The sequence below is a fragment of the Argopecten irradians genome, chromosome 13, assembly GCF_041381155.1.
Source record: "Argopecten irradians isolate NY chromosome 13, Ai_NY, whole genome shotgun sequence".
Lineage (NCBI taxonomy): Eukaryota > Metazoa > Mollusca > Bivalvia > Pectinida > Pectinidae > Argopecten > Argopecten irradians.
The window spans coordinates 14623859-14649299 of record NC_091146.1 but is presented as its reverse complement, the minus strand read 5'-3'; the positions used below and the strand labels follow the sequence as shown (position 1 = coordinate 14649299).

The 25441-nt window shown below is 33.3% G+C and overlaps 3 protein-coding genes across 4 annotated transcripts; 1 reads left to right on the top strand and 2 right to left on the bottom strand.

Moving 5' to 3' along the window:
* Nucleotides 1-1707: 1707 nt before the first annotated feature.
* Nucleotides 1708-9879, top strand: LOC138306040 (uncharacterized). Of its 2 annotated transcripts, none has more exons than XM_069246380.1 (9): nucleotides 1708-1839; nucleotides 2649-2722; nucleotides 3109-3272; nucleotides 3590-3714; nucleotides 4336-4484; nucleotides 5638-5698; nucleotides 7113-7272; nucleotides 8052-8193; nucleotides 9575-9879. In XM_069246380.1, the coding sequence occupies exons 2-9, from the start codon at nucleotides 2650-2652 to the stop codon at nucleotides 9754-9756; spliced, it is 1056 nt and encodes a 351-aa protein (XP_069102481.1). In that variant the 5' UTR covers nucleotides 1708-1839; nucleotide 2649; the 3' UTR covers nucleotides 9757-9879. The 2 variants fall into 2 exon arrangements, with proteins under 2 accessions (XP_069102481.1, XP_069102482.1); XM_069246381.1 differs by having other exon boundaries at nucleotides 1764-1839; nucleotides 2632-2722.
* Nucleotides 9880-10283: 404 nt separating this feature from the next.
* Nucleotides 10284-13340, bottom strand: LOC138306663 (BPTI/Kunitz domain-containing protein 4-like). The gene is made up of 3 exons (XM_069247104.1): nucleotides 11948-13340; nucleotides 11707-11805; nucleotides 10284-11372 (listed from the first exon to the last, which is right to left on the bottom strand). Exons 1-3 carry the CDS (start codon nucleotides 11997-11999, stop codon nucleotides 11257-11259), a joined length of 267 nt encoding a protein of 88 aa, XP_069103205.1. The 5' UTR covers nucleotides 12000-13340; the 3' UTR covers nucleotides 10284-11256.
* A 140-nt stretch (nucleotides 13341-13480) lies between these two features.
* LOC138306662 (organic cation transporter protein-like) lies at nucleotides 13481-25410 on the bottom strand. Its single transcript, XM_069247103.1, has 11 exons — nucleotides 23749-25410; nucleotides 22970-23190; nucleotides 22366-22469; nucleotides 21687-21813; nucleotides 21018-21220; nucleotides 20287-20778; nucleotides 18545-18679; nucleotides 17972-18057; nucleotides 15900-16020; nucleotides 15371-15443; nucleotides 13481-14938 (listed from the first exon to the last, which is right to left on the bottom strand). Exons 1-11 carry the CDS (start codon nucleotides 23879-23881, stop codon nucleotides 14657-14659), a joined length of 1977 nt encoding a protein of 658 aa, XP_069103204.1. The 5' UTR covers nucleotides 23882-25410; the 3' UTR covers nucleotides 13481-14656.
* Nucleotides 25411-25441: the final 31 nt, after the last annotated feature.

Here is a 25441-nt window from a genome sequence, read left to right as displayed (position 1 = left end):
AAATACACATATTTCACATTTCGACTCTATCCTGCTATACAACTGTTTCCTATCCATCCTACCTTCTCCACCTCTTCTAAATGTCATGTATGTCTGAATGAATGTAGGCGTATGGAAATATCTTTAATAATCTTTATTTCATTTAGCAAATAGGTAAAAAGCCTTTGTGCAAAACAAATACAGACATGACAATGGTAAACAGACTTTTCTGGAAAAATTGAATATATATAATAAATAAAGTAAACTCTTCGGTATGTATGAGTATGAGTTGTGTGTGTGAACATGAGTGTGTAAACTATGAATGTGTTGTGTATGTAAAATCGATACAAATGAAAGGTTTTTGTTTTTGTAATTATTATGTAAAATTGTTCTCAGCCTTTGTCTGTATTCTCTGTAAAAATGAAAATTATTTCAAAATTTAAACAAAAAATATTTAAAAAAAATATTGATTGACACAAATGTGTAACGCTGTTGCTGTTTCTTTATTGATTTTTTACTTTGAAGGTAGCTTGATAAGTGTTTGATTCTGATCCGTATTCCTGAGCTCCTCCGTGTAACTTATTTAAAAAAAAAAAAATGAGACAAATGCAGTAAATCCATATAGCGGTGTAATTAATATTAATTTAAATCTATACGCTAATTTTTTTTTCAGGAGTAATTCGACATCTCGCGTATCGCTTAAAATGTCTGAAAAATTGCTTTATGTTTATGTGCCTTCATAAATAAAGAAAATCATGTTAGAAAAAGAAAAAATCTAAAATGTTATGAGATAAAAGATAAATAAATTATTTGAAAGATATTTTTAAAAATGTATTTTTTTTTTAAAAAGTCAATAAGATCTTTTTATTACATTTTCCGCAGGGAAATATAAGGTTTTACGGTGAACACAAAAAAGCGATAGACTTCACTCCAGTGAAAATATTAATTTAGAAATGTGTAGAAATATGACGTTAAACTCACAAAAATACGACGTAATAATCGCAAGTAACAATGGCAGAATACCCTTTGGCAGAACTACAACGAAAAAATGTATTACATTAAATAGAAATTGTCGAGAAACAAAAAAAATGTAATACATATAAATGAATATTTCTTGTTTCTTGATGAATACCAAGAAAACAAATGTAATACATAAATAGAATTTTCTTGTTTCTTGATGAATACCAAAAAACAAATGTAATTACATGTAAATAGAACATTTCTTGTTTCGTGATGAATACCAGTTATATTTCATCAAGTGAGGTGGAAACTTTGATATTCTTCAACGAGTGCTTCGCTCTTTATTGTGAACCAGGTCGCCAATGATATATTTTGATGTTACTTAACTTACATACACAACTTTGTCCAAATGTAAATATGAATCAAACCAGTATACCAACGTCATCTATAAAAATGGTACTTTCTGCTTCTGCTTCACACTAGGCATAAAACGGAATGGGATATAATGTATAATAATTTAATGTTCAAAGACCTTTTGGTGTTGACCTCGGTCTCAGCAGTTTATTATGCTTTCAAAAATATATCTTATATAGTACATGCTTGTATATATATATATGTACTGTAGCATAAATTAATTTATTAATTCAGCCATGGATCGTGTAAAAGGAATTAAGGACACCGAGAGAAATCAACGACATTACCAATTAACCTCTACAATTATGATTAACTAGATTTACATTAATTATGAAACTGACCTACTTTTAAGGTCAAATGGGGTATAAAAGGGGAGATAATTTACTTTTAAATCAGTTGTCTGAATAAAACTCTCAATCGTGACCTGGCTGTCCAGTCCCGATTTCGTACCAGTTTCGGATAGGAAAACCCACGACACGATTTAAGGTAATTTACACACACTTTTTAAAAATGTTTGTATTTGTTTATATTTACCCAAGATTTGTTCAAATTTATCAAATCATTAGTGAATATTTTATCATTTTGGGGTTTGCGATATCGTTGATTTTTTTTTTAAATTTTCGTCTGCAGCCTTGATTGTTTATGGTATAATGAAACAATATCAAATGAAGTCGAGGAAAATTCGAAAAGGTCCTTTAATCAGAAAATGATTTAAAATATAATTTTTCATATAATATTCAATTCAAATCAAGGTGGATCATGTTAAGCTTTGGAAAGGATTTGTATAGGGTTTGTCTGTTGTCCGTTCCGTTAATATTTTATCATTTCATAATTTATATTGTAAATATTTTTATAATTCATCTATTATCAATAAAGTATTTTGAAATAAAAAAAAAGAAAAAATATTTTGGAAACACATATCTCTACATTTAAAAATTAAAAATTTGAATTTTTTGTTTCACTTGCTGGATATATGGCGGAGTTTGACAACCCCTAACAGACTTTTGGTTTTATTTTGTGTAATTGTCATTTTCAGATATATATTTTGATTTCCTTATATGGGCAATGTAATGGGTATGTTGAAATTTATAGATTTGTTGTATAATACTAGATTAAAAATGTCACCATATGTTTAAATATGGTGACCAAGATAATTCAAATCCTTATAGTTTCATGTGACAGTACTCAAATGTATAAAAAGTCACATGTATGTTATTGTAAGCATGGTTTAGATAATTACTATTTGCAGTTATTTTTTGACTATTTGTCTTCTTAAAGTGTTGGATTGTTTACAGAATGGAACCGATTACCACACTCGTTATCTTTGCCGTCCTGGCAGCTCTCGGACAAGCTCAGTTTGCTCCAACATGTATGTTGAACGTAAACTAAAGCCTGTGTAAAGCGACCATTTTTGTGAAGCGGTCATGTCTGTATTAACACCTGTTATTATCACAAATATAACCTAACTTGACCTTTGTACATTGATATTTAAAGATAAATCCTCATTTCACAAACGACAAATCTGTGGCTTACTACAATCTTTCTTTTTATGTTTTAAAAATATTTTATATAAAACATGATTAAACCACTAAACCCAGTAAATTGTTTCCTTGTTTTAAATGTTTTACCTCTTTTGGTATTATTGTGCCAAGTGTAAATGGATATAAGGAACAACAAGTTCAATGGAAGATTGTCCATTGAACACCCAGCAGAAGTAGTTATCTCCCTTTTAGACAAGAGTTATCTAACTTTTAGTGACGGTAAACAGCTGCACGGCCAGTAAGCTCCAGCTGACGTTGGAGAACGCGGCTGACGGAGGAATCATTTACATCCAGGGTCAGACATCGGCCTGTAAACAAACCACCAGTTCCGCCTCTACTGTGCACGAGTTCGACTTCGCCTCTTGTGGTATATCTTGGGTAGGGAACATTTTTTAGGAATATTTTGTTCGTTCACGGTAATATTGTGATACAGATATCGTATTATATAACAAAAGTGACACATAAAAAACAAACGAAAAACATACATAAACTCTTAAGGAAAGCAATAGAAGAATTAACATTAAAAGGCTGAAACCGATCGGAAAATGAATGACAGGTATTCGCTTCAAAAGTATTAGGATGAAACATGTTGTCGTGGTCGAAAAGCTATCCGAATTAATATATACTAACAGATAGTTGGTTCTTTGTAATAGGTACGTTAAGATATTTATGTTTTTCTATGATTCGGTTGATAGGCGTCGTCGTTTAAGATGATTGTACAGAAGAAGGCCCTGTACCAGACTGGAGACGACAAACAGATCCCGATCATGTGTATCATGGACCTTACGGATCTCACTGTGGCCAACAATTTAAACGCTCTGTAAGCCAATCAGAATTGATAACATAAATTATGTAAATCAGCTCGATTTGAATATTAAAATTTCTCGCTATATTATGTACTGTTTTTACCCATGAGATGTTCATATTAATATTTCTATCGGCATTTCTGGTGTTATATTCCCTCCGTCGATTTCGTATCATACTTCGAAATTTCAAATTTACATTTCATATTTATTTTAACAAAATGTCATTTGCTTGGAGTATAAATAAAATGACTCAATTATCTGCTGCTGCTTATATCTCATATCAAGCAAAATGAAAATTCATACGAAAATGATTTTAAAATGATAACTATCGAACTATGACCAGTCAAATTTAAAATGTATGTGATGAGAAACCAATGAAAAACCAATGAAAAACATGTTAAATACGTATAATGTAAAAGTTAATTTCATTGATTTGGATATATCGGAAACGTTTATTGAAATGAGACCATAATATTTTTGAATATATACTAAAATTGCTGTATCATTTATGGAAATAAATATTTTTAATCACTTAAACTAACTGCTGTTTATGATTGACCTCTAACCTTTATATTTTGAGCTCTTACCTCTGATCACGATGAAGGTCACATGGCAACGCTATTTTTATGCTTCAGTGACAAGGATGACGACGCGGGTCAGAACTTGACCGTGAAGCCGACAGCTTCCATGAAACTATACCGCTCTGGAATAGACATTGGAGGCGGAAGTGTTCAGCTGACTGACTCCTTGACAATGAGTATCGAACTTGACGCCGAGTTCCAGGGTAAGTTGTCATGTTTCCCGGATGTAACCTGACCTTTAACCTGACCTTTAAACTTATAGTACTGTAAACCAACTTAATCTTCGTTGTGATTTAATTTCGCGATTTAAAGACAAATAAGTTCTAAAAAACGTTCTCAAAACATAATTTTAAGATTTATTTATGTATTTATTTATTTCTTTTTATTCAAACAATACTTTGACCAACCATCAAATAAATGTGAAATTGATGTTAAGATACTCAGATAATTTAGCACAATACAGACTAGATGAAAGTTCGTGTGATTTACAAACAGTAACGTGAATTTACGTTCTGGGGAGACTTTGCCAAGATACATACAAATAAACCTAAAAGGAAGCGGTTTAAAAAAACAAACAAAAGTTTAAAAATCAATAAAAAGTGATATGATAATGGTAACCAGAACGTGATAAATACAAAGCCACCCATATGTGTTGGTCTGATGTGTCAGATCGAACTCGTTTCTTATGCGGATTGATAAAAAGCCTAACGACTTTTTCATGGCGACTTCTTTTGCGATTTACTTCACCTTTTTATACTTTATATTCTTTTTGCGACGATAGTTTTTTGAGCAATTTCTAATAATCCTTGAAAAACGCGAAAATTATTTGCGCGCGAAATAAGATTATTTTACAGTAAGTAACAAAAAATGTCAGATTAGATAATTAAGTACGAATCTAGATAATTAAAATATACTTTTGGAGGAAATTATGTGTCGATACAAAATATTGATTGCATATTGTTTTCTTCCGTAACTTCAATCAAAGAGGAATTATTAGATACATAAGTTAAATATTATTTAAATGCATTATTGTATAAACAGTTGAAAATAAATAAAAAAAATAATTCATATTGATAACAGAAATATTCTAGGATTGATATGATCTTTAAATAAGTAAATATATATAGATTCATTATTTTGTTAACAACTGAACTTAAATAAAAAGACATTCGCCACATATTTGATAATGAAAAATAGGATTCATTCTATTCTTCAGTTAGTAAATGCATTTGTAGATAGATTAGTTTATGAATTGAAAATGTATTGAGCAATTCGCCACACATTTGATAACAGATATATCCTATGAATAATTCGATTCACATAGTACAACAAACGTTTTTATTTTTCAATTTACAGCTGACTTCGACATCGTTGCTAGGGAGTGTACAGCGTCGACTATCAACATTATATCAGCCTCGTAAGACTTTTTAAAATTTATTTCGGAGTTCTCTTCTCTTTATCTATCAAAAACAGATCCAAATGTTGTAAACACCGGTAAAGTAAAAAAAAAAAAGTATTCAGATGTTAAAAGAATTACTTTAGAATTGTTTAATAAGCAAAGCAAACATCGCGTACTCGGGTCATTATGATTGCTATGGAAACTCATGATGTCTTGGGATACGTTAAGGGAGAAAACGAGTAAAGTAATGGACGTCAGGGGTGGTATAACAAGTATAGAAGTCGAGTAATAGTGCAATATGCTGTAGAGAACGAAGCATCATATTTTAGAAAATATCCATGAAGCGAAAGTCTATCTGTATAACTATGTAAATTGAGTCTTATTCATAACAACTGCAGGGTTTTAAACTACTATAGCCTAAAGACTTATAATATTTATGCAGAAGGACGCTGTATTCAGGTCAGTTTAACATTTTTGAACTTGATATGAATTTAACCTGAAATTCACCTACAAATGAGGGTAATTTCGCATGAAAACATAAAGAAATTTCAGATACACTTCATAATAAATTTAAATTCCTCTGTTCAAGAAACTCTGGATTCTGGAAATTAAACTGAATTTACTAGAAAATTACCATTTTGTTTTTGTATAGATATGTTTAGTTCCAAAATATTGAGTATATAGATGACAATGAGAATACATAATTTTTGTTTTATAATTCTTAATATGTTTCAAATAAATACATCTAATAAATAATCTCTATTATTTTGTATTTCACAATACTATTTAAATCTACTTACGGTATATCTATAGTCTCATGTCCGAAGGTATATCAATCATTCATGTAATAACTTTCAAATTGCGTCATTTGTGTCGTATTCAGTATTTTCAAAGCAAATAAAACCCTTGGTGGGTTATTTTTTTCCTTAGAAATAAATGAATTTCCCATATAAGGAGAATATAAATTTTCGTTCGTCATTGTCAGACCGACTCAAGGTCGATGCATTTAGTATGTTTTTATATCACAATAGATAAATAAAAATAAAAATAGCTCCCCAAGGAAATCTCACTTGAAGAAATTTTCTCTCTCTTTAAGGATTAACCTAACCTAAATCTTTTTATGCTAAGCAGATATAACACAAATATCTTGAATGTATCGGTTTATGATAACAGAACACTATAATTTTTGGGTTATATCCCAATAATATACATGTTAACAATTTATTCAAATTAGTCCTTATATTTCAATTTACTTAAGATAATCTCTGTGAAATTACAAATTAATTTTTGAACTCTTTCTTCTATAAAACCATTGTGCCATTATCTCAGTCAATCAGAAGCGAGGTTACAAACACGACGTCATTTTTTTCTTTACATGCTCTTTACAAACAAAATGTAATTTGTTTTTGATTTGTGATATCCTTTCTATCAGGTGCGCGGCTGACACAGAGTTGTTCCCTGACTTCACTAAACCTGCCCAAGGCTACCTTGCCAACAATTTCGGGGCCTTCCGAACGACCGATCTCAACGGGGGTTCTGTTGCCATGACATTTTCGTGCACTTTAACCGTCTGTCAAGGATCATGCGCAGCGGTATGTTGCTTGATAAGGTTATCCCATATTCTCATGGAATGTTTTGAAATCAAATTAGGAGGAATGAATCTCAATATTGATAATATGGCGACCGATTATACTCTCTACCATGATGTAAAACATGATATTTGCATACAAAACGATACTAGAGCATACATACCAATAATTTATTTCATATGTTACATTCATTTCAATTGGTTAGATCTCTGAGGTTATTTTTATGACGTCGTACATATAGAACTTTTTCGCGGGATATTTTAAAAGTGGCACAGTCATTGACTAAACTGAACTGTTTGATAAGATATCAATGCGCCACAACTCAATTAGTTTTATTGTAAAAGTAAGTTAAATCACTGAAATGTATGTCTAATTAGTACCTGATTGAGTTAATTAAATTGAATTATAAGCATTATTGCAAATATAGTTTGGGTTTACAAAACAACGAACGGACATTCTTTTTCATAGACGCTGAAATATATAAATCACTAACAACAAAATTCGATTTAAACGGAAATCCTTAATAATTCAAAATAAGTGTTACTTGTTACACGATTAATTACAAATGAAATATTCTTGCATACCTGATCACATTCTGACCTATAAATTCTGATAGATCGGAATGACTTAAAAATCATGCAGGTTAAACAAATGTGTTCTGCATAGAAAGGTCGTGTTGTAGTTCTAACGTTATATGAGTAATCTTTGCTTAAGAATTTGACATAAATTAAACAAAAAGACATTGCAGGTTAACAGACTGATAAATGACATTATATATTTAGGCGACTTGCTCAAACGGTGGTAGTGGATATGGCCGTAAAAAGAGGGGTATCATGAAGAGACAAGCCGACGCCGCTCCCGCCATTGATGACATCAGTGTTGGCACCACCGTTACCATAGCAGCGGAGGAAGTGATTCTCCAGAGTATGTATGGGTTTAGCATTACATATGACCTTTCATATTAAAAAAAAAAGATTCTTTGAACTACCGAGCGATCTCGGATTAGGAAAGCATTTGACAGAACTTTCGTGACAGCGAATAACCTTGATTATGATTTGGAAGGACTGGCCAATTACCTTAACTCTAGCGGATTTTCGAAATCATCCAAATTAAAAATACATTAATGAAGAAGAACAGAAATTAAAACGACTCTATCAATAAAACTTATTAAAGCAATGAGATAAAACCTTACACTTTTCAGTTATCGACATTTAGACGTACTTATCCGAATATGATAAAGTTAAGTTACTCAGTTACTCATTGTTTCCGTTTTACCTTCTTTATTGTACAATATCTTTCGTTCTAGTTTCTATACTTTTCTGACTTTCCCCCATGTCATAACGCTTCACCCATTTTTACTGTGTATTGTACTTCATAATTTCCCTTGTTTACGCTTCTATTAAAGTGAATAGTCGGGCAAAGAAAACCAGTCTAAATGCGTTTCGTTGGCCTTCCAAAAGTTCTCACATATTAATACGACGGTCAAGTTCTGCTTACGTTTCCCAGTTCTGACTATTGAAAAAAAAGAAAAGTTGAAAGCATTGAAAGCGAGGTTGCGTGGAAATGTTACCACGGACATAGTCAGCCGGGAGGACATTTCTATACTTTAAATTAATTTCTTCGTACGCAGACAGAGTTTGACTAGAGATTTTATTTTTCTATTTCATATGAAATTATACTGGATACATTCACACCATTTTTCCGACTTTTGCTATCCTTGCCCGACACTATAAACTTTTCCCGATGTATTACCTTCTCTTATTGTCAAATGTTCACGATTTTTGTGTTTCTGCCTAAGTAAAATCCATGTATTTAGTATCTTTCTATCCTATACAATCTTTTTCGTGATTATCATCCTCGATTAGGTTTATAACTGACCCTCCACTATTTCCTATCTTCCTTCCTCGTTATAACTCTGACCCTCCACTATTTCCTATTTCTTCCTTCGCTTTTATCGTTATAACTCTGACCCTCCACTATTTCCTATTTCTTCCTTCGCTTTTATCGTTATAAACTCTGACCCTCCACTATCCCCCTGCTGCTCCATGTCAACAAATTAATTGCGATAAAGATCAATACTAAGAATGATTTTTATTTCACTATTCTTCCTGTCTTATTTTCGTCTTTATACATTCGCCTTTGTATTTTACGTTCTGTTCATTTTGTACTTTTTGCTCTTAATATCTTGCGATAAGAAATAATACCTTAATTATTCTTCCCGTCTTATTTTCGTCCGTATTCGTTTGGCTTAGTATTTTACGTGCTTCTCGTTTTGTTATTGTTGTTCTACTCTTCTCGACTTCAGCCCCCGATGAGGATACAGATGTCTGTATGAACAGAGGTGGATTCGTCGCTGTTCTCATCATTACGATCATCGTTCTTGTCATCTCTCTTGTCATCGCCGTCTATATGGGCAGGAAATACCACGAGAAGAAAGACGCTCTCAGCAAACTTAATGGTGGTATGACCTCTGTTGCCATGGGTTGAACATTGACCTACCGTGAGACGAACTTTGACCATTGACCCAGGACGTGTTAGAATATCATACGATATGTAATTTGTAGCACAAACGTTTGTGCAATACTAGTATATTAAAGCATTTCAAAGATTTGCTCTTGTCAGTTTCTTTTCGTTCGTTCGTTACTCTTGACTCCAGTATATGTTAAAATCAAGGGCTTCGATTCTTTCACATATGATTAAGTTTCTTTCTTGCTACGCTCTATAATCATTCAGATGTAGAGGGATTAGACTGGGCTTATCATCGATGACCAGGAAAGTTAATCGGTAACCATTTTCTTCTCTCTTGCTACTAAACTGGCAAACCGGAGTTCGAACCCGGGTGCTCCACCAATGGCGTTATCTGGTCACCAGAGATCGAGCAGGTCAAGAACCGTTCCAAAGGCAATGTTTAGACATTATACACACGATTGTCATAAGTTTCATTCGTTGGATAAGAGGGTCTGACAACATCCCATTAGGATCACGTCAAGGTGACCTTTGGAAATAGCCAATCGAATTGCGGCATGTTGAAGTTTAAGTCAATTTCAGGGGAAGAAATAGTTTGAAGAAGCTGTCAGAATTATTTTTTGTTTACGTAGTCAGACGAAATAGTTTGAAGAAGCTGTCAGAATTATTTTTTGTTTACGTAGTCATCTCGCCTCAAGAGCACAACAAAGCTAATAGTATATGTATACTGGGACGAAATGGCGTATTGAATTGATGTAGCCAGTTGAAGAAAACGCATTTGATCTGAAGTAAAGATGGTATTAAGGTCATCCCGAATGGGATGTTGTCAGATCCTATGGTAAACGGAGTGGTAATAAGGATATGTATTTTTCTCTGATTACTTATTATACTTCTGGAAGCACACACAATTATTTGTCTGTCACCGGGTATACGATGTAACCTCTATGAGATTGTGCTAACTCTATGACATTTCATCTGTTATCTGTTGTACAAAAGGGTATTATCCTCGACACAATATGAATTAAGATAATCGTCCATATTTTATGTTTATTAATAATTATCACGATTGTACACTAAGTAATAGAATAAATCTTATAGTTCAACATTTAAAATCATTAACATATAATTGCAAAATAGCGTGTATACTATAATAAACATCTTACGACATAAAAATTATATCAAGACGAACAATTCATGATATGTATTTATACAGAAAAACACTCACAATAAGTCTGTGCGGTCACAAAATACAATACACACACATTATTTATATTTAATACATGTAATTATGATTTGAATACAGATACACAATATTTATATTTAATACATGTAATTAAGATTGGAATACAGACACAAAATGTTTATATTGAACACATGTTATTAAGATATGAATACAGACACACAATATTTAAATTTAATACATATATTTAAGTTTTGAATGTAATTAAAGATACAGCATGCATCAGTCTGAGTTTATACTTTAATACAGAAGCCTTAAATATCTTACTCATGCACTATCTTTTACTGCGGAATGATACATTCACATGTGGGACAACCGTCTGCATCCTTAACGTAACCCTGAGAGCAGATGTCATTGCACATTGGCTTTTCGCAATGTTCTTTCACAGGTGCGGGATCTGTAATGATGAACCAACTTTAACTCATTCAGCCCTAAAGACACATTTGGACTCTTCTGCTCCAAAAGCTGAGACAGTTCATTATAAATTTACAGGGGTCAATGAGTTACTATTGCAGTTATTATTTTGATTACAGGAAACTAATATTGGTTGAGATGAATATATAGGTTGTGTATCAAACGCAATTACGTATACATAAACGGATAGAACTTATGACTTACAAATAAGTAATATTTTAAGTACTGAAATTGTCTGGATATATTGATATGAGATGGTGTAAAAATATACCAATATATATGTATATCTATATCAAAGCTTATATTACCTTACTTACTACATTCACATAAGGGGCATCCCCGTTCGTCCATTACGTTACCATAGTGACAGTATATCATACATACAGGCCCACAATGCACTCCGTCAGTATCATATCCTTGTAAAACGGAAATGACGTCATTGATATAAAGGTGAATTATCAAGACATCTCATTTCGGTTAGTTTACATTTATTATTGATCTATCTTTGAAATCAAATAAGTGTTACTTTTATCTTCGGTTGTTTTAACTTCTACTTACCGTACACGAAGGTGATACTGACGAAGACAAGGAAGATTTGAGACAAATTCATCTTGTTCCGTCGTATAGATGAAGTTATAACGGTGATAGGTTACTAAGGTATATCATTATGTTTATATATATATATATATCAATCCTGAATCACAGCGTTATCTTAAGTACTGATGTCACTTACACGATAACACAGATATATATACATACAAATGTGCTACGTGCACCTTGTGCGACAGATTTTCCGATATACCTACTACTGTGTGTGCAGTCTAACCTCTCTGTAAAGGACATTAAAGGGACATAACAAAACCATCAATTAAAGACAGGTGTCCTTTATACAGAGGGAAATTATAGAGTAAATTGTACCATTGTAAAATTAGGTTCGTCTTTTATAGAATGGTGTCCTTTATACCGATGTTAATTGTATAGCAAATTGTTCCATTGTATAATCGGGTCCGTCTTTTATAGACAGGTGTTCTTTATACACAGGTAACTTATATGGTAAATTGTATTATTGTATAATCGGATCCGTCTTTTATAGACGGCAGTCAGCAGTATATACATTTATAAACAGACAGCTTTGAAGCTGCGAAGCAGTTCATGTTGAATTTGTTTCAAGAGCAACTCAATTCATCATCCCATGACATCGACCAAAACAAAATCCAATCCTTATATTTCAATTCAATTATATTAGATTTTTATTATTTTTATAAAAAATGAGAGTTCATAAAGATGTTTTTAGAAATAGCAAGAAATATTTCCATATATAACCTTTTTTTAAACCACCGCTGTTTTGATAAACTCATCAGGACCTCGGCCTGGTAGAAAACTACATCTTTTTAAGCAAAAGTAGCTATATATGAAATATTTTCTTGCTAGAAGACCGATGTCAGGATACTTAAGTTCATGAGCAAATGGAATAGGATTTCTTAAGTAGTTTCCAACTTCAGCGAGAATTGAAATATTTATGTATGCCTTTATCATCACACAACTTTTTTCGGTTTATTTTTTGTATTATCCTTAAAAATACTCCACCGCTGACAAATGATATTTTTTCAATATTAAAAACAGAAGCAAACGATTTAGTATTTTTCCTCAGTTACGAAAGTTATTTACTTTACACCATTACCACATTTGAAAAGGTTGAGCCTCTAATTTTACTTCAAGTTAAAAATATGAAAAATAATTAATTGCATCCCGAAAAAAATCCTTGGCACTATATACTATACGGAGTGAGGCACTGATTACGCATGCACCAAAGGCAAAGTAAATTATTTTATGTTATTTTTGTGTTAACTAGACATATCTATACACGATTAAACAACGTTTATTGTTTAAATGATGAATATCAGTTATGCTCTGTCGGCGGTCGAGCATCTCTAAGTACTTAATAGGACTAATGCTAGAACTATTTTCTGTGTACAAAGTCTGTATATCAATGTTTACAATAATGTACTAGTATACAAACTAGATTGAAAACCTGAGAGCCTAGCATAGTATCTATGCAGTAAGAGGTTTGCTAAAAATAAACGCAAGAAAGCAGGATGACAATTGTTTATTGAAATCCGACCTTTGTTTTTAACATTGACCTACCTAAAACAAATATGTCATAAACAAGAAAGTATATAGATGTTTGAAGACTAAACAGAAATAGCTAAGTATATGTGTTGGAACATATACACAAAATACGTTATCTAGCTAGATTGAAATATCATTCTTTTGATAATCATTTTTTTCATAGTGATTTTATCTACTTTATGATATTTTCCACAAGTCTTCAATTCCTCAATATCTTTTCGACTATATAAATACTATACGAATACATGTGTATAACATTTTCCAAGTTCAAAAACATTGATGGTTTTATACAAAAATCTAGAATAGATATACGATGTACTGATTACAAAAAAAAATACTTATTTATTCTAATTATGATATTTACATGCACATCATATCTTAAATCTTTATAAGAGGCATACCAATTTCACGAATAAAGATTACATAGGCCTTACATAGCAACTTTCATTCTATGTATATGGATGCTAATAGCACTGAAATATTTATAAGAAAATACCTTGCAATTCATATGATGTGGAGTTGAACGAACTATATGCCAATATATTTCTGTTGATTCGAAATCATTAACTACAAATATATTCAAATGCATTTAGGCTCTCTCTCATACAAATGTTTGTAGAAAAAAATATCTGGAATATGACAATCAATGTTCACAACATTGCTTAATATGTATTTACATTTGCATAATGTGGAGAAAACAATGCTATACATTATCGCCTGATTCCGGTACATGTGCATTTTTTGGCTGTAATGTTCATAATTGTTGCCATACATAATCAAAACAACAAACCATCATTATGACTAACCGCGTTTCCGCTCCAATTCTTCAATTTCTTTTTTTACCAAATAATCCTTTTCTTTTCAGTCATTACAGTTTTCCAAAGCTTTTTTTTATAAAGTTCAATAAATGCATTACTTGCATAATTATAACGGTATAAGCAAGCTTTGTTATTATTAAGTTTCAAAGCATATCTTTCCATCCAACATGCTGGGATTTCAGACCAAGCTTCGTTTCTATGAAAATGACACCAAGTCGTTTCAACATGTCGGACGTCTGACTCAGGTTTCACTATATGAACGCCAACTTTGATGTTAGAACATTTTGTATCCACTTTATTCTTTGCATGTGACGTCAGATTACCCGATAAGGTGTTGGATTCTGCACCATTTACTTGAAATGACACCCAATGCCGTTTTAACTTTTCTTAGCTCTGGTTCTATTTTCCTTAACATTGTCGCCATCCTCCATATTATCTGACCTAAGTTTGAGATCTTTCTCTCCTTTGTACCAATCGAGCAGCTCCTCAAGGGTCTGAGGTAACTCCCTACCATTTGTCTCCGGTACATCATCATCCCTACATTTACAAGTAGTGAACCGACCCCAAAAATGATTCCCGGGGCCCAGAATGCGCGGCGAGCCTGGAAAGGACGTGTCATACAATCAGGGCGAAATATCAAGGCATGTGTATTTACATTATACCAAGAAATCGCACAGGGATCTTGGCGCATACCGAAGAATGATCTACTTTTTTGTATGTCTGACAACAGAAAGAGGGATAGTTTCTCTCTATTTCGAACTTTAAATATCAAAATTAAATTAGACTTCCTTTGCGCATGCGTTAGTTTCTGAAATAATGACAGTGATTGGTTGTTGTTTATATGCATGTGTAATCTCTATAAATAAAACAGCATGACCATAGTAATTAGTCAGTGATCGAACTTGCTCAGAGGTAATACTGAACTGATATATGTACTGCCTGATTGATTAATTCGTTTAGGTAACATAAATTCTGCTGAGGTTTGTTAGGCACCGACCACACATTTCAAGTGACCAATAAAAACAGCACTCACCAATACATCAGCGTATGGTGAAAGCATTCCTCCAAATCTGGCAGCGGCGGAAGCCGTACCCAAACCGGCATTCCTAGAAATCAATACATATATATATAAATGAATAATTAAAAGACCAACATTGGGGAGATGTTAGCATTTTAGATAATACTGTGACAATAATATCTATGGTCATTAATGATTCATTGATTACTAATTAGTACCAGTGTCATGTAATGACGGTCTCCCATGTATGTGGTGTACGCTGCGTGTTTTAATGCGGTATATTCGTGTTGCAATCAATGAACCTTTGTTTTCATGTTAATGACATGATGCAAGATCAATGGCCTTCAAAGTGATCAAAGTTTCAGATTAAGTTCGGCATATTTTATATATTTTATGGTATATCTGGCAGAGGAGTTTGTTTTAAACAGCTGTTGATTTTCTAACGAAAACTTATTTTTGCGTGTCTCCCAAATTGCTCGGTAGAGCATTACATTATTTTGGACATATTTATTAAGCATTTAATAATATTTGTCGGAACTTATACCTCAGATTTGTGGGGTATATCTCTGGCGTGTAAAGTCCCATCGTGTTCCACGAGGCGGTTATGGCGAATTTCCCCACAAAATTGAATATGATGGAAAAGATGTTGGCTATTCCAGCTTCATCTGAAAATTAAAGTTTGCTCTTAATTTTATGAAATACGAATGTATGTTGAAGTTTGCTGATCTTAATTATTTACCATATAGCATGTTCTTTTCGCGGGTTAAATATTTTGCCATTTTATTTCAAAACGAGAAAATAATATTTTAATCGAATTAAGGGTATATTTCATTTAACCGTTTCTGAAAACTTCGCGGATCCACTTTTCGTGATCAAAGTAATGTCTAGCGATATCGCAAACACATCGCAAGAAAATAACTGTCTACATGGTAATCACACATGATTTATGTAACATGAAATATAAACACTGTTATAAAAAACACTGGCTATTGCGATAGCCATTCACACTCTCACAGTTCAAACATATTCAAACTAGTTAATATATATGCCATATACATTTATATGAAACAAAATCCCATTTCAGCTGTTCTTTTCGTAACTATTTATATCAAGATTACAAAAAAAAAGTTTTGTTTTTATTGGATCAACATGTATAAACATAACAAAATACTGTTAACATACTTATTTTAGGGGAAGTGTTATTTTAGGGGAAGTATTATTTTAGGGGAAGTGTTATTTTAGGGGAAGTGTTATTTTAGGGGAAGTGTTATTTTAGGGGAAGTGTTATTTTAGGGGAAGTGTTATTTTAGGGGAAGTGTTATTTTAGGGGAAGTGTTATTAGGGGAAGTGTTATTTTAGGGGAAGTGTTATTTTAGGGGAAGTGTTATTTTAGGGGAAGTGTTATTTTAGGGGAAGTGTTATTTTAGGGGAAGTGTTATTTTAGGGGAAGTGTTATTTTAGGGGAAGTGTTATTTTAGGGGAAGTGTTATTTTAGGGGAAGTGTTATTTTAGGGGAAGTGTTATTTTTAGGAGAAGTGTTATTTTAGGGGAAGTGTTATTTTAGGGGAAGTGTTATTTTAGGGGAAGTGTTATTTTAGGGGAAGTGTTATTTTTGGGAGTTTTGGGAAGTGTTATTTTAGGGGAAGTGTTATTTAAGGGGAAGTATTATTTAAGGGGAAGTGTTATTTTAGGGAAGTGTTATTTTAGGGGAAGTGTTATTTTAGGGGAAGTGTTATTTTTGGGGAAGTGTTATTTTAGGGGAAGTGTTATTTTAGGGGAAGTGTTATTTTTAGGGGAAGTGTTATTTTAGGGGAAGTGTTATTTTAGGGGAAGTGTTATTTTTGGGGAAGTGTTATTTTAGGGGAAGTGTTATTTTAGGGGAAGTGTTATTTTAGGGGAAGTGTTATTTTAGGGGAAGTGTTATTTTAGGGGAAGTGTTATTTTAGGGGAAGTGTTATTTTAGGGGAAGTGTTATTTTTAGGGGAAGTGTTATTTTTAGGGGAAGTGTTATTTTAGGGGAAGTGTTATTTTAGGGGAAGTGTTATTTTAGGGGAAGTGCTATTTTTAGGGGAAGTGTTATTTTAGGGGAAGTGTTATTTTAGGGGAAGTGTTATTTTTGGGGAAGTGTTATTTTAGGGGAAGTGTTATTTTAGGGGAAGTGTTATTTTAGGGGAAGTGTTATTTTAGGGGAAGTGTTATTTTAGGGGAAGTGTTATTTTAGGGGAAGTGTTATTTTAGGGGAAGTGTTATTTTAGGGGAAGTGTTATTTTAGGGGAAGTGTTATTTTAGGGGAAGTGTTATTTTAGGGGAAGTGTTATTTTAGGGGAAGTGTTATTTTAGGGGAAGTGTTATTTTAGGGGAAGTGTTATTTTAGGGGAAGTGTTATTTTAGGGGAAGTGTTATTTTAGGGGAAGTGTTATTTTAGGGGAAGTGTTATTTTAGGGGAAGTGTTATTTTAGGGGAAGTGTTATTTTCGCGCTTTTCATGCTGCTTTTCAAGTGCTAATTCATGTAAGCAGTACATTTTGTCAATGGATATTTCCGTTATTTTTATCCGCACTAATAAATCATAATTTACACATTTGCGCTAAAATTTATAGCTTAACAGTAAACCAACCTTTTGGTAACTTCATGACTACGGAAAGAATGAGAGCTACGCCAGCGAGAGTATGGAAAATAATGGACGATTTCTTCCTTCCAATCCTACAAATGCATATATTTAAGAATTAACTTTGATACATTTTTTATGTCATGGAGATATAAAAATTTGAGTGTACTCTAACTAAACCGCGAGGTGAGAGAAACTATCAACATTTACATACGTGTACCTGAAATACATGACGTCATATATTGCCGAACTACTTTGGAGTGTTCCTATAGCGCTAGATATCCATTCACCACTGAAGATACATTTAGACTCTACCAAATCAGGAACTAGAAAAGTCCATTATGAAATTTCAGGGATGATTGAGTTAACAAATTGGTATCAATTGAATTGGTATCATCTGGATTTCTGATTGGCCGATTCGTTTTGTTCATACCACTAAATCCTGACGTTGTCGTGACGTCACAATAAATAAATTGCCACTGCGTATTGATTTGGAAAAATATTCCCTTAGAAAATCAATCGAATAGTTCGCGGATTCACACAGGTTTTCAAAAATCTTTCTTGAAAAATATAAACAATTACCTGTTGATAAGTAGCCATACTGAAACACCTGCTGGGATTTCCAGAGCTCCATTTATGAGGAAGTTTAGGTATCGATCTGTCGACAGGGTAACTGAGGACAAATACAGCCCATAATAGGTTAGACTGTTGATAAACCTGTAGAAATAAGGAAATAGTAATTTTAGATATATGTAATTATATTTTTAAATAAGAGAAATTGTTATTAAAGATGCTCCGTTGCCAGCAGAGCATAAACGATACCCATCATTTGAACAATAACTGTTGTTTAATCGTGTACATATGTGTTTAATTAATGCAAAAATACAAATAAATAGGGAATACACGGTTAGCATCTTACAATACAAGGTTTATTTTGGTGCGAGACTTAGGAAAGCCGAAATGACGAGGCTTTGCCGAGTCATCTCGGCTTTCCGTGTCGAGCCATACGAGATTTTCGATATCGTAAAAATGACGTCATTTCGGTGAATGTGACGTCACGTTTTAGCGGAACTGAATGACGTTTCATTCACCGGAAGGTTCAAGTTCTGGGTCAAGTTAGAAAAAGTGCCGTCAGATATGGAACAAATTCACGTGATCGTATTGACGGATAAAGCATATCGTATTGACGGATAAAGCACAAGTTTATCCGGCAGTAGTTATCGGTCAGTATGGGGGACAATTGCAGGATAAAATAATTTATTTTGCTTTTTTTATGTGCGTAATCATTATTTTCGGGACGCAAATAGTTATTTTGATGTGTTCATTTGGAATAAAAATAAGCTCTAACTTTTCATTGGTGGTAATGGTGTAAAGTAAGTAACTTGTTTTTAAATGAAGAAAATACTTATTCAAATACCATTTGTCTTCTCAAAATCATCAGATTAGCCAGACTTTCCTTCTAACTTAGTTCAACAATAACAAAAAAAAGCAGATTCATCAAAGATATAAAAATAAATACTGCAAAACAATTTATTTTTGCGCGGTTATATTTCTGGCTGTTAATAGGCGAAATATATTCAACAATTATCGCATTAAGTCAAAGTCATTATGAAAAAGAATTGACTGTTGATGTAATCCGAACAGTTATTCATACTTATGTTCAATGTAATCTTGAATACATTTCGTTTAACCACGCACAGAACAATGACCGATCATGCAAAATGAAAAAAGGATAAGGATTATCTGCCTAATAAAACCTCTTTCGCAGGGTCCCCACCGACATTTTTGACCCAATAATACTTGTGTAGAAAGATCTATTCCCAGCAAGTCAGATAACTACTTACAAAATATCAATATTGCAAATATTCATAAGTATACAAAAGAATTTTTGTCCAAAACAAATGAATATTTGTCCAATATCAATCAACGTAAAGAAAATCACAATAAGAGACTGATTGAAGTAAAAAAGATTCACTATGGCACCATCTAAAGGCCTATCAGGCTATTGAGAATTCCTCTTCAGTATACGAACTGTTACCGATTAATCCTTATAGTCTCTATAATCTTTATATACGAAAAAGTAAAAACGGGGTACAAAATTGTACCTTAAATAATAGACCTGGTAGGCATGCGCGCTACGATAACACCATGATCGGAAAAACCGTAGTTCTCTTCTTGACCTTTAATAACGTTATTTTTACAAGCACGTGGCATTAAAATAAAAAATATCACGGACAGAGATTTATATTTATTCATTTTGATATTTAAAAGTAATCCTTCAATAGCCCTTGTTTTGTAAAAACAGTGACAGACGATATTCTTACCAGGTATACCACGTGATCAGTGAATTCCTCAGAAGCAGTTTGTGTTTGAAGATATCAAGAATGGTGTATTTCTCCGGCCTATTTTCGTCTGCCTTCCTGCTTACAGGCAACGCTGTTTGCGCATGACCGTTTACAATTTCTGTTTCCTGTTGTGATAATAATGGTACATTACCATTACCAAATTCTGGTATTTTCTGAAATAACGTTTGCTCGGTTTCATTCTCTGCATCCGATCTTTGTTTAGATATTGTAAGCTCCATTTCTTGGTCTTTGCCTGTTGGTATTTTTTCGTCGGGTCCTATTTCCTTTTCGGTTTGAAGTAACGGTCGCTTTTTTTGAAATGATGGCGACAAAGACATCCCTCCCCCATCTATCATACACAAGGCCTTGTGTGGGTCGATCTTGTTTATCTTTGCTATTTTCTTTACAATCCTTATGACCTGTTTTCTTTTGTTGTTGGCAACTAACCATCGTAGGGACTCGTCGGTTATCCTTAAATAACAATAAAATAAAATTTATATTATTTACCACGTGATAATTATTTACTCAATTTTAAACCAACAAAAGAACCTACATTGGATGAAAAAATATTCATTCATTTAAACACAGATAATTTGTCTTTAAGGGAATGAAGCCTTTATCCATGCATCTGAAAATAATCTAAATTTTCAAAATAGTTATGATGATAAATGTATTATAACAGTTTTATTTTTGAAATGAACAATTAATACCAGTAAGCGAACACGCAGTGAAAAGCTAGGGCAGCGCAAGCTAGTTGTACAGTCCGCCAGGAGAAGTTCCGAAGGACAAAAGCATATCCGGCAAAAAACACCACAGCAATCGCCCAATATAGGCCTCCGATAGCAGCAATGGCGCCCCTGCTCTCTAGAGGGAACATCTCGATACACATTGCATACATCGACAGTCCAAGGCCCTGAAAACAAAACAATGTTTTATTATTTATATATTTTATCCCCCCTATATTTTTTATTTTAACGTTCCTATTTACACATGGCAATAACGCCTTGACATCCATTTTGCATTTTTCAATAATCAAATTTATAGTCTACTTAAAAAGAGTACACAGTATGTATTGGCAGCTAGTTGTATGGCATGATGGGAAGGACTATGTAAATCATTATTTGTAAAAGTACACTTAGTCTAGTACTTGTTTACTCATGATCATATTAATGATAACATTTTCCTGTATAATACATGTCTACACTGAATATAATATGTTCAACCAAATTTGAATAATAAGACAGATAAATCAATTTACATTTGTGTGCAATTCACGTAGATTTCTCAGTGAGTATATTACGTAACTGTCACATATAGATAAAGTCACAATAAATAATTCCTCACAAAAGTAACATGAAAAGCGGTATAATATTACGTACCTGTTGAATGAATCCCGTTAGTATCCTCAGTATGTTGAACACCAGTAGGTTAGGGGCGAAGCTGGTACCAGTCAGGATAGCCGTGAGGGGGATAAATGTACACATAAAGATGGTCTTCCTTCCATATCTATGTAGATAATCAAACTAAAATCTTACACCTTTAGAGGTAAAGTTACTGACGAATACTGTGAAATAATTTATTTCATGTTGGTTTATTTTTTTGTGGTTTCCGGTTGTTGTATTTTTGTGTCCCGAAGCAACGAAATTACGTCCTAATGAAAATGAATTTATTTCAAAGTAAACACATGCGTAATGACCACTCTAGTGTCAATGTATTATATCTATGTTCTGGCTCGGTGTAATAAGTGCTAGTGTGTGTTCCGTCTCATCAGTTTTAAGAATGTTATGTTCTGTATAATTAGTCATATATAAAAAAAATAATGCTGAATGTATATTGATTTACATCTGTATTTAAAGTGCTAGTGGCCAATGAAAATTCAAAGATTTTTTTGAAGAAAACATGTTAGTTACTGGTTTCTATAGACATACGTTTTATTGGGATTCGGTAATAAACTTTAACTGAGATCATCTATGATACAAAACGCGGCAACAACGTTCGCAGGTTTATGAATAATATTTTCACGAAGTCACACTTTGTTTTTCTGTAAGCCTATCTCACCGATCTGAGAGAGTGGTGAAGATCGTTGCACCAAGCGCCTGGCCGACCATGATCAGGGTCGTTGTGAGACCACCAAGTCCTTGTTTGTCACATACCAAATCCCACTGAGTGATAGAAAAAGAAGCTATGACGTTACAAGCATATACTGTCCCTTACGGTGACATTATATATTACCACTACTTTTGATGGTTAATTTCTTCAGCAGGAGGTCAACAAAACGAAACAGCAATCTGGACATCGTTGTATCCAAGTCAGTACTAACAGCATATAACAATTGACTTGTTTGTACAAAGGGATAAAAGTGATCTCCCTTCAGAGTTTTTCTTTGATTTGTACGCTTGTATGGTTATGACATTTAATTTCTAAAGGCATATTTCATATAGAAAACAAAGGATACTGAACTTTTCAGTAGAGTCGATTGGTTATAACAGCGTTAGTCACATACTAACTTTATTTAATTTAAGAAGCCCGGTTTGTTATGATCAGAATGAAAAATATAAAAAACCAAGATACAACGATAGTATATACCAAGTTGTTGACACACGAGTGGCACTTATTCTCTCACTCTTTATAAATCACCAATTCTCTTGTGAATTTTACGTACTTCACTCGCAAAAGAATATTCTTTTGTTGTTTCGTAGCTGTAGCCTTCTATACAGGAAGTAGTGACCGGTGCCCAGCTACTGTTGCTATGGTTACTACTGATGGTCAGTTCACATTGGTCGTAATTAATGGTGAAATCAGATGTATTTCCCGCCGGAATTCCTAATCCGTATTCGTGCAGAGGTTTAGAGAGTTCGGCGCATTTGTGAGGCGGGACATAGCCTGAAACATGATAGAGGACATTTCTGAATGATTCTTGTTGACACAACAAATTCAACGTCCAGTAGAACATCGGGACGAAGGTGAGATCACTTTACCACGTCGAGTTGTCCGAATATTCGTCTTCCTGATACAATTCAAATTCTAGCTAGAACCTTTAAAGTACCTCGATTAAACAATATACATCAGAACAGAGTTATAACGAACACCTGGGGACCAACGACATCACTTCGTTATAAACATAGTTTGTTATACACATGTTGCGCACACCTTAAAGATAAATTTACGGGGAAAGAAAATTACTAGACTTCATGTCTTACTGTATTAGACTTCATGTCTTACTGTATTCGAGATATATGAGTTCGACTTTTAAAACGAGGTTTACCTAGTATTAGGAATAAAATCATCTTCAATCAAGATACAAAATGAAGATAGTTTGGAGTGGGTAAAAATATGTTGGCCGCGTCATCTTTGCCAATTCTATTTAAGAAAGAAAACAAAAGAAGTAATAAAATACTTGAGGATAGTTATGTAATAGATGACAGTCCTAGTTACACTTACCTATGAAAATGACAATAAAGAGTGGAATAGCCACAGGGAGGTAGGAGACAAAGAGATAGACGAGTTGTAGGCTCTGGTATCGTCCCCAGGACTTCAGTTCTCTTTGTAGATTATCCACATCGACATCCATCATCACTCGTCTTATTTAATTATAGAAACTCTTCCGGAGGTGATTCGACGATCGGTAATTCACGTATATATGTAGATATGCGTTTGTCCTTTTGTTCTGACGATGATAATCGCGCGCTTCCTTATTCAAATGGCAATAGTGTGTTTTATAACTTTCAACGTCCGATATCCTTTGCATGTGTAATTTGCCACCATGTCCTTTTCAGACACCCTCTTGAATCTTCATGAACGACTAACACCTGAACGTTTCTGAATCCAAGATGCTTATCTTGTTCACCTTGTTAGGCTTATATATATATAGATATGTTATGAAATCCTGAAATTTATCATTTTACCTTATCCCACGATGGGTATGCAATTTATGAAGAACGTACAGCGCAGCAGACAGCTAAGGCTAGGATCCTTATGGAAACGAGTAATTTACGACAAGTATTAATTCACAGACACTTTTCTCACCTATATATGTGATTCTGCATATCTAAATTGCAATTTCGACACAACGTTTGTGACCCAAAAAGTTAAGGTAGACTGTCCAGATATCGTGCGACGGACTGCGTATTGACTTATTATATGATATTTTATATTACAAATTTACATAATTTTCTCATACATCACATTATAAAAAAAACGTTCCCGGTTATACTAGGTAACGTCTTGTGATTGTTATGTAGATTTTTTTACTTTCATCTCGTTTTTCGGCTATGTTTGGTTTGAATTGGTTTATGGTCCTACTAACAGTCAGGGTCATTAAAACGGCCTTTAATGCTCGAAATATGTTGCGGTGTTTGGATGTCTGTATGGTTTGGGAAGCTGTGGTATGTTCTTGTTGTATGTAAATGTAATAGCTAAACTCACTTCCGAAACAAATGTCGTATTGCTGATAATTAAAACACAGAAACTAAAAATTACCAATATAAATAATAGTAATCTGTACTCAATGATCTATTTAGTTTATCTGATTTCGACAAATTCAGCGCATCTACGATATTAACTCTACGTGTGACTGTATGTATGTTTTGGTAGGCTGCGGTATATTCCTAGTGTGTCTCTATGTTATAGTGAGACCATTGTTCTTTTAATAGTGTTATTTTACTGAAGCATGTCACTGAGCAACAACCCACAGGGTCTCAATTACAATGACAAAGGATAAACCAGTCGTCCCAGTCCCTTTATAGCAGGAGCAGAAACTACTTTATAGACCTTCGTCAGAGGGGTGAGCGCACAACTCAAGGTCAAACATGAAGCAGTAGCAAGGTGGATTTTAGAAATTAGAAGGTAGGTTTTTTCATATTTCATAAATACAAATACTTTCCAAAATTTTAATTTGTACACCACGTATCATCGATTGAAAGATAATTTAAACATTTAACATACATAGCGGTTAAATTAATCCATTATACAATGTCTTCAAAGCATACCCTGGTATATATGGTTCTGTCAATTCCTTCTTGGAATATTAGATTATCTCCCTTGTGGGAAGGTATTCGATGTGACGACATTATTTAGTGAGCAAAAACGTCTTGTCTTTGAAAAGTATGACGTTACGCTTGCAAACACATAACGG

What these genes read in the sequence shown, in the direction of transcription:
- LOC138306040 (XM_069246380.1), top strand. Translation starts at nt 2,650, where the DNA reads ATGGAACCGATTACCACACTCGTTATCTTTGCCGTCCTGGCAGCTCTC. An exon ending in ATCAACATTATATCAGCCTC is followed by an intron (nt 5,699 to 7,112) that starts GTAAGACTTTTT and finishes CCTTTCTATCAG; the next exon opens with GTGCGCGGCTGACACAGAGT. An exon ending in GGAGGAAGTGATTCTCCAGA is followed by an intron (nt 8,194 to 9,574) that starts GTATGTATGGGT and finishes TCTCGACTTCAG; the next exon opens with CCCCCGATGAGGATACAGAT.
- LOC138306663 (XM_069247104.1), bottom strand. Translation starts at nt 11,999, where the DNA reads ATGAATTTGTCTCAAATCTTCCTTGTCTTCGTCAGTATCACCTTCGTG. An exon ending in CAGTATCACCTTCGTGTACG is followed by an intron (nt 11,806 to 11,947) that starts GTAAGTAGAAGT and finishes CCGTTTTACAAG; the next exon opens with GATATGATACTGACGGAGTG. An exon ending in ATGCCCCTTATGTGAATGTA is followed by an intron (nt 11,373 to 11,706) that starts GTAAGTAAGGTA and finishes TCATCATTACAG; the next exon opens with ATCCCGCACCTGTGAAAGAA.
- LOC138306662 (XM_069247103.1), bottom strand. Translation starts at nt 23,881, where the DNA reads ATGATGGATGTCGATGTGGATAATCTACAAAGAGAACTGAAGTCCTGG. An exon ending in TAACGGGATTCATTCAACAG is followed by an intron (nt 21,221 to 21,686) that starts GTACGTAATATT and finishes TTTTGTTTTCAG; the next exon opens with GGCCTTGGACTGTCGATGTA. An exon ending in CACCATACGCTGATGTATTG is followed by an intron (nt 14,939 to 15,370) that starts GTGAGTGCTGTT and finishes CGTCCTTTCCAG; the next exon opens with GCTCGCCGCGCATTCTGGGC.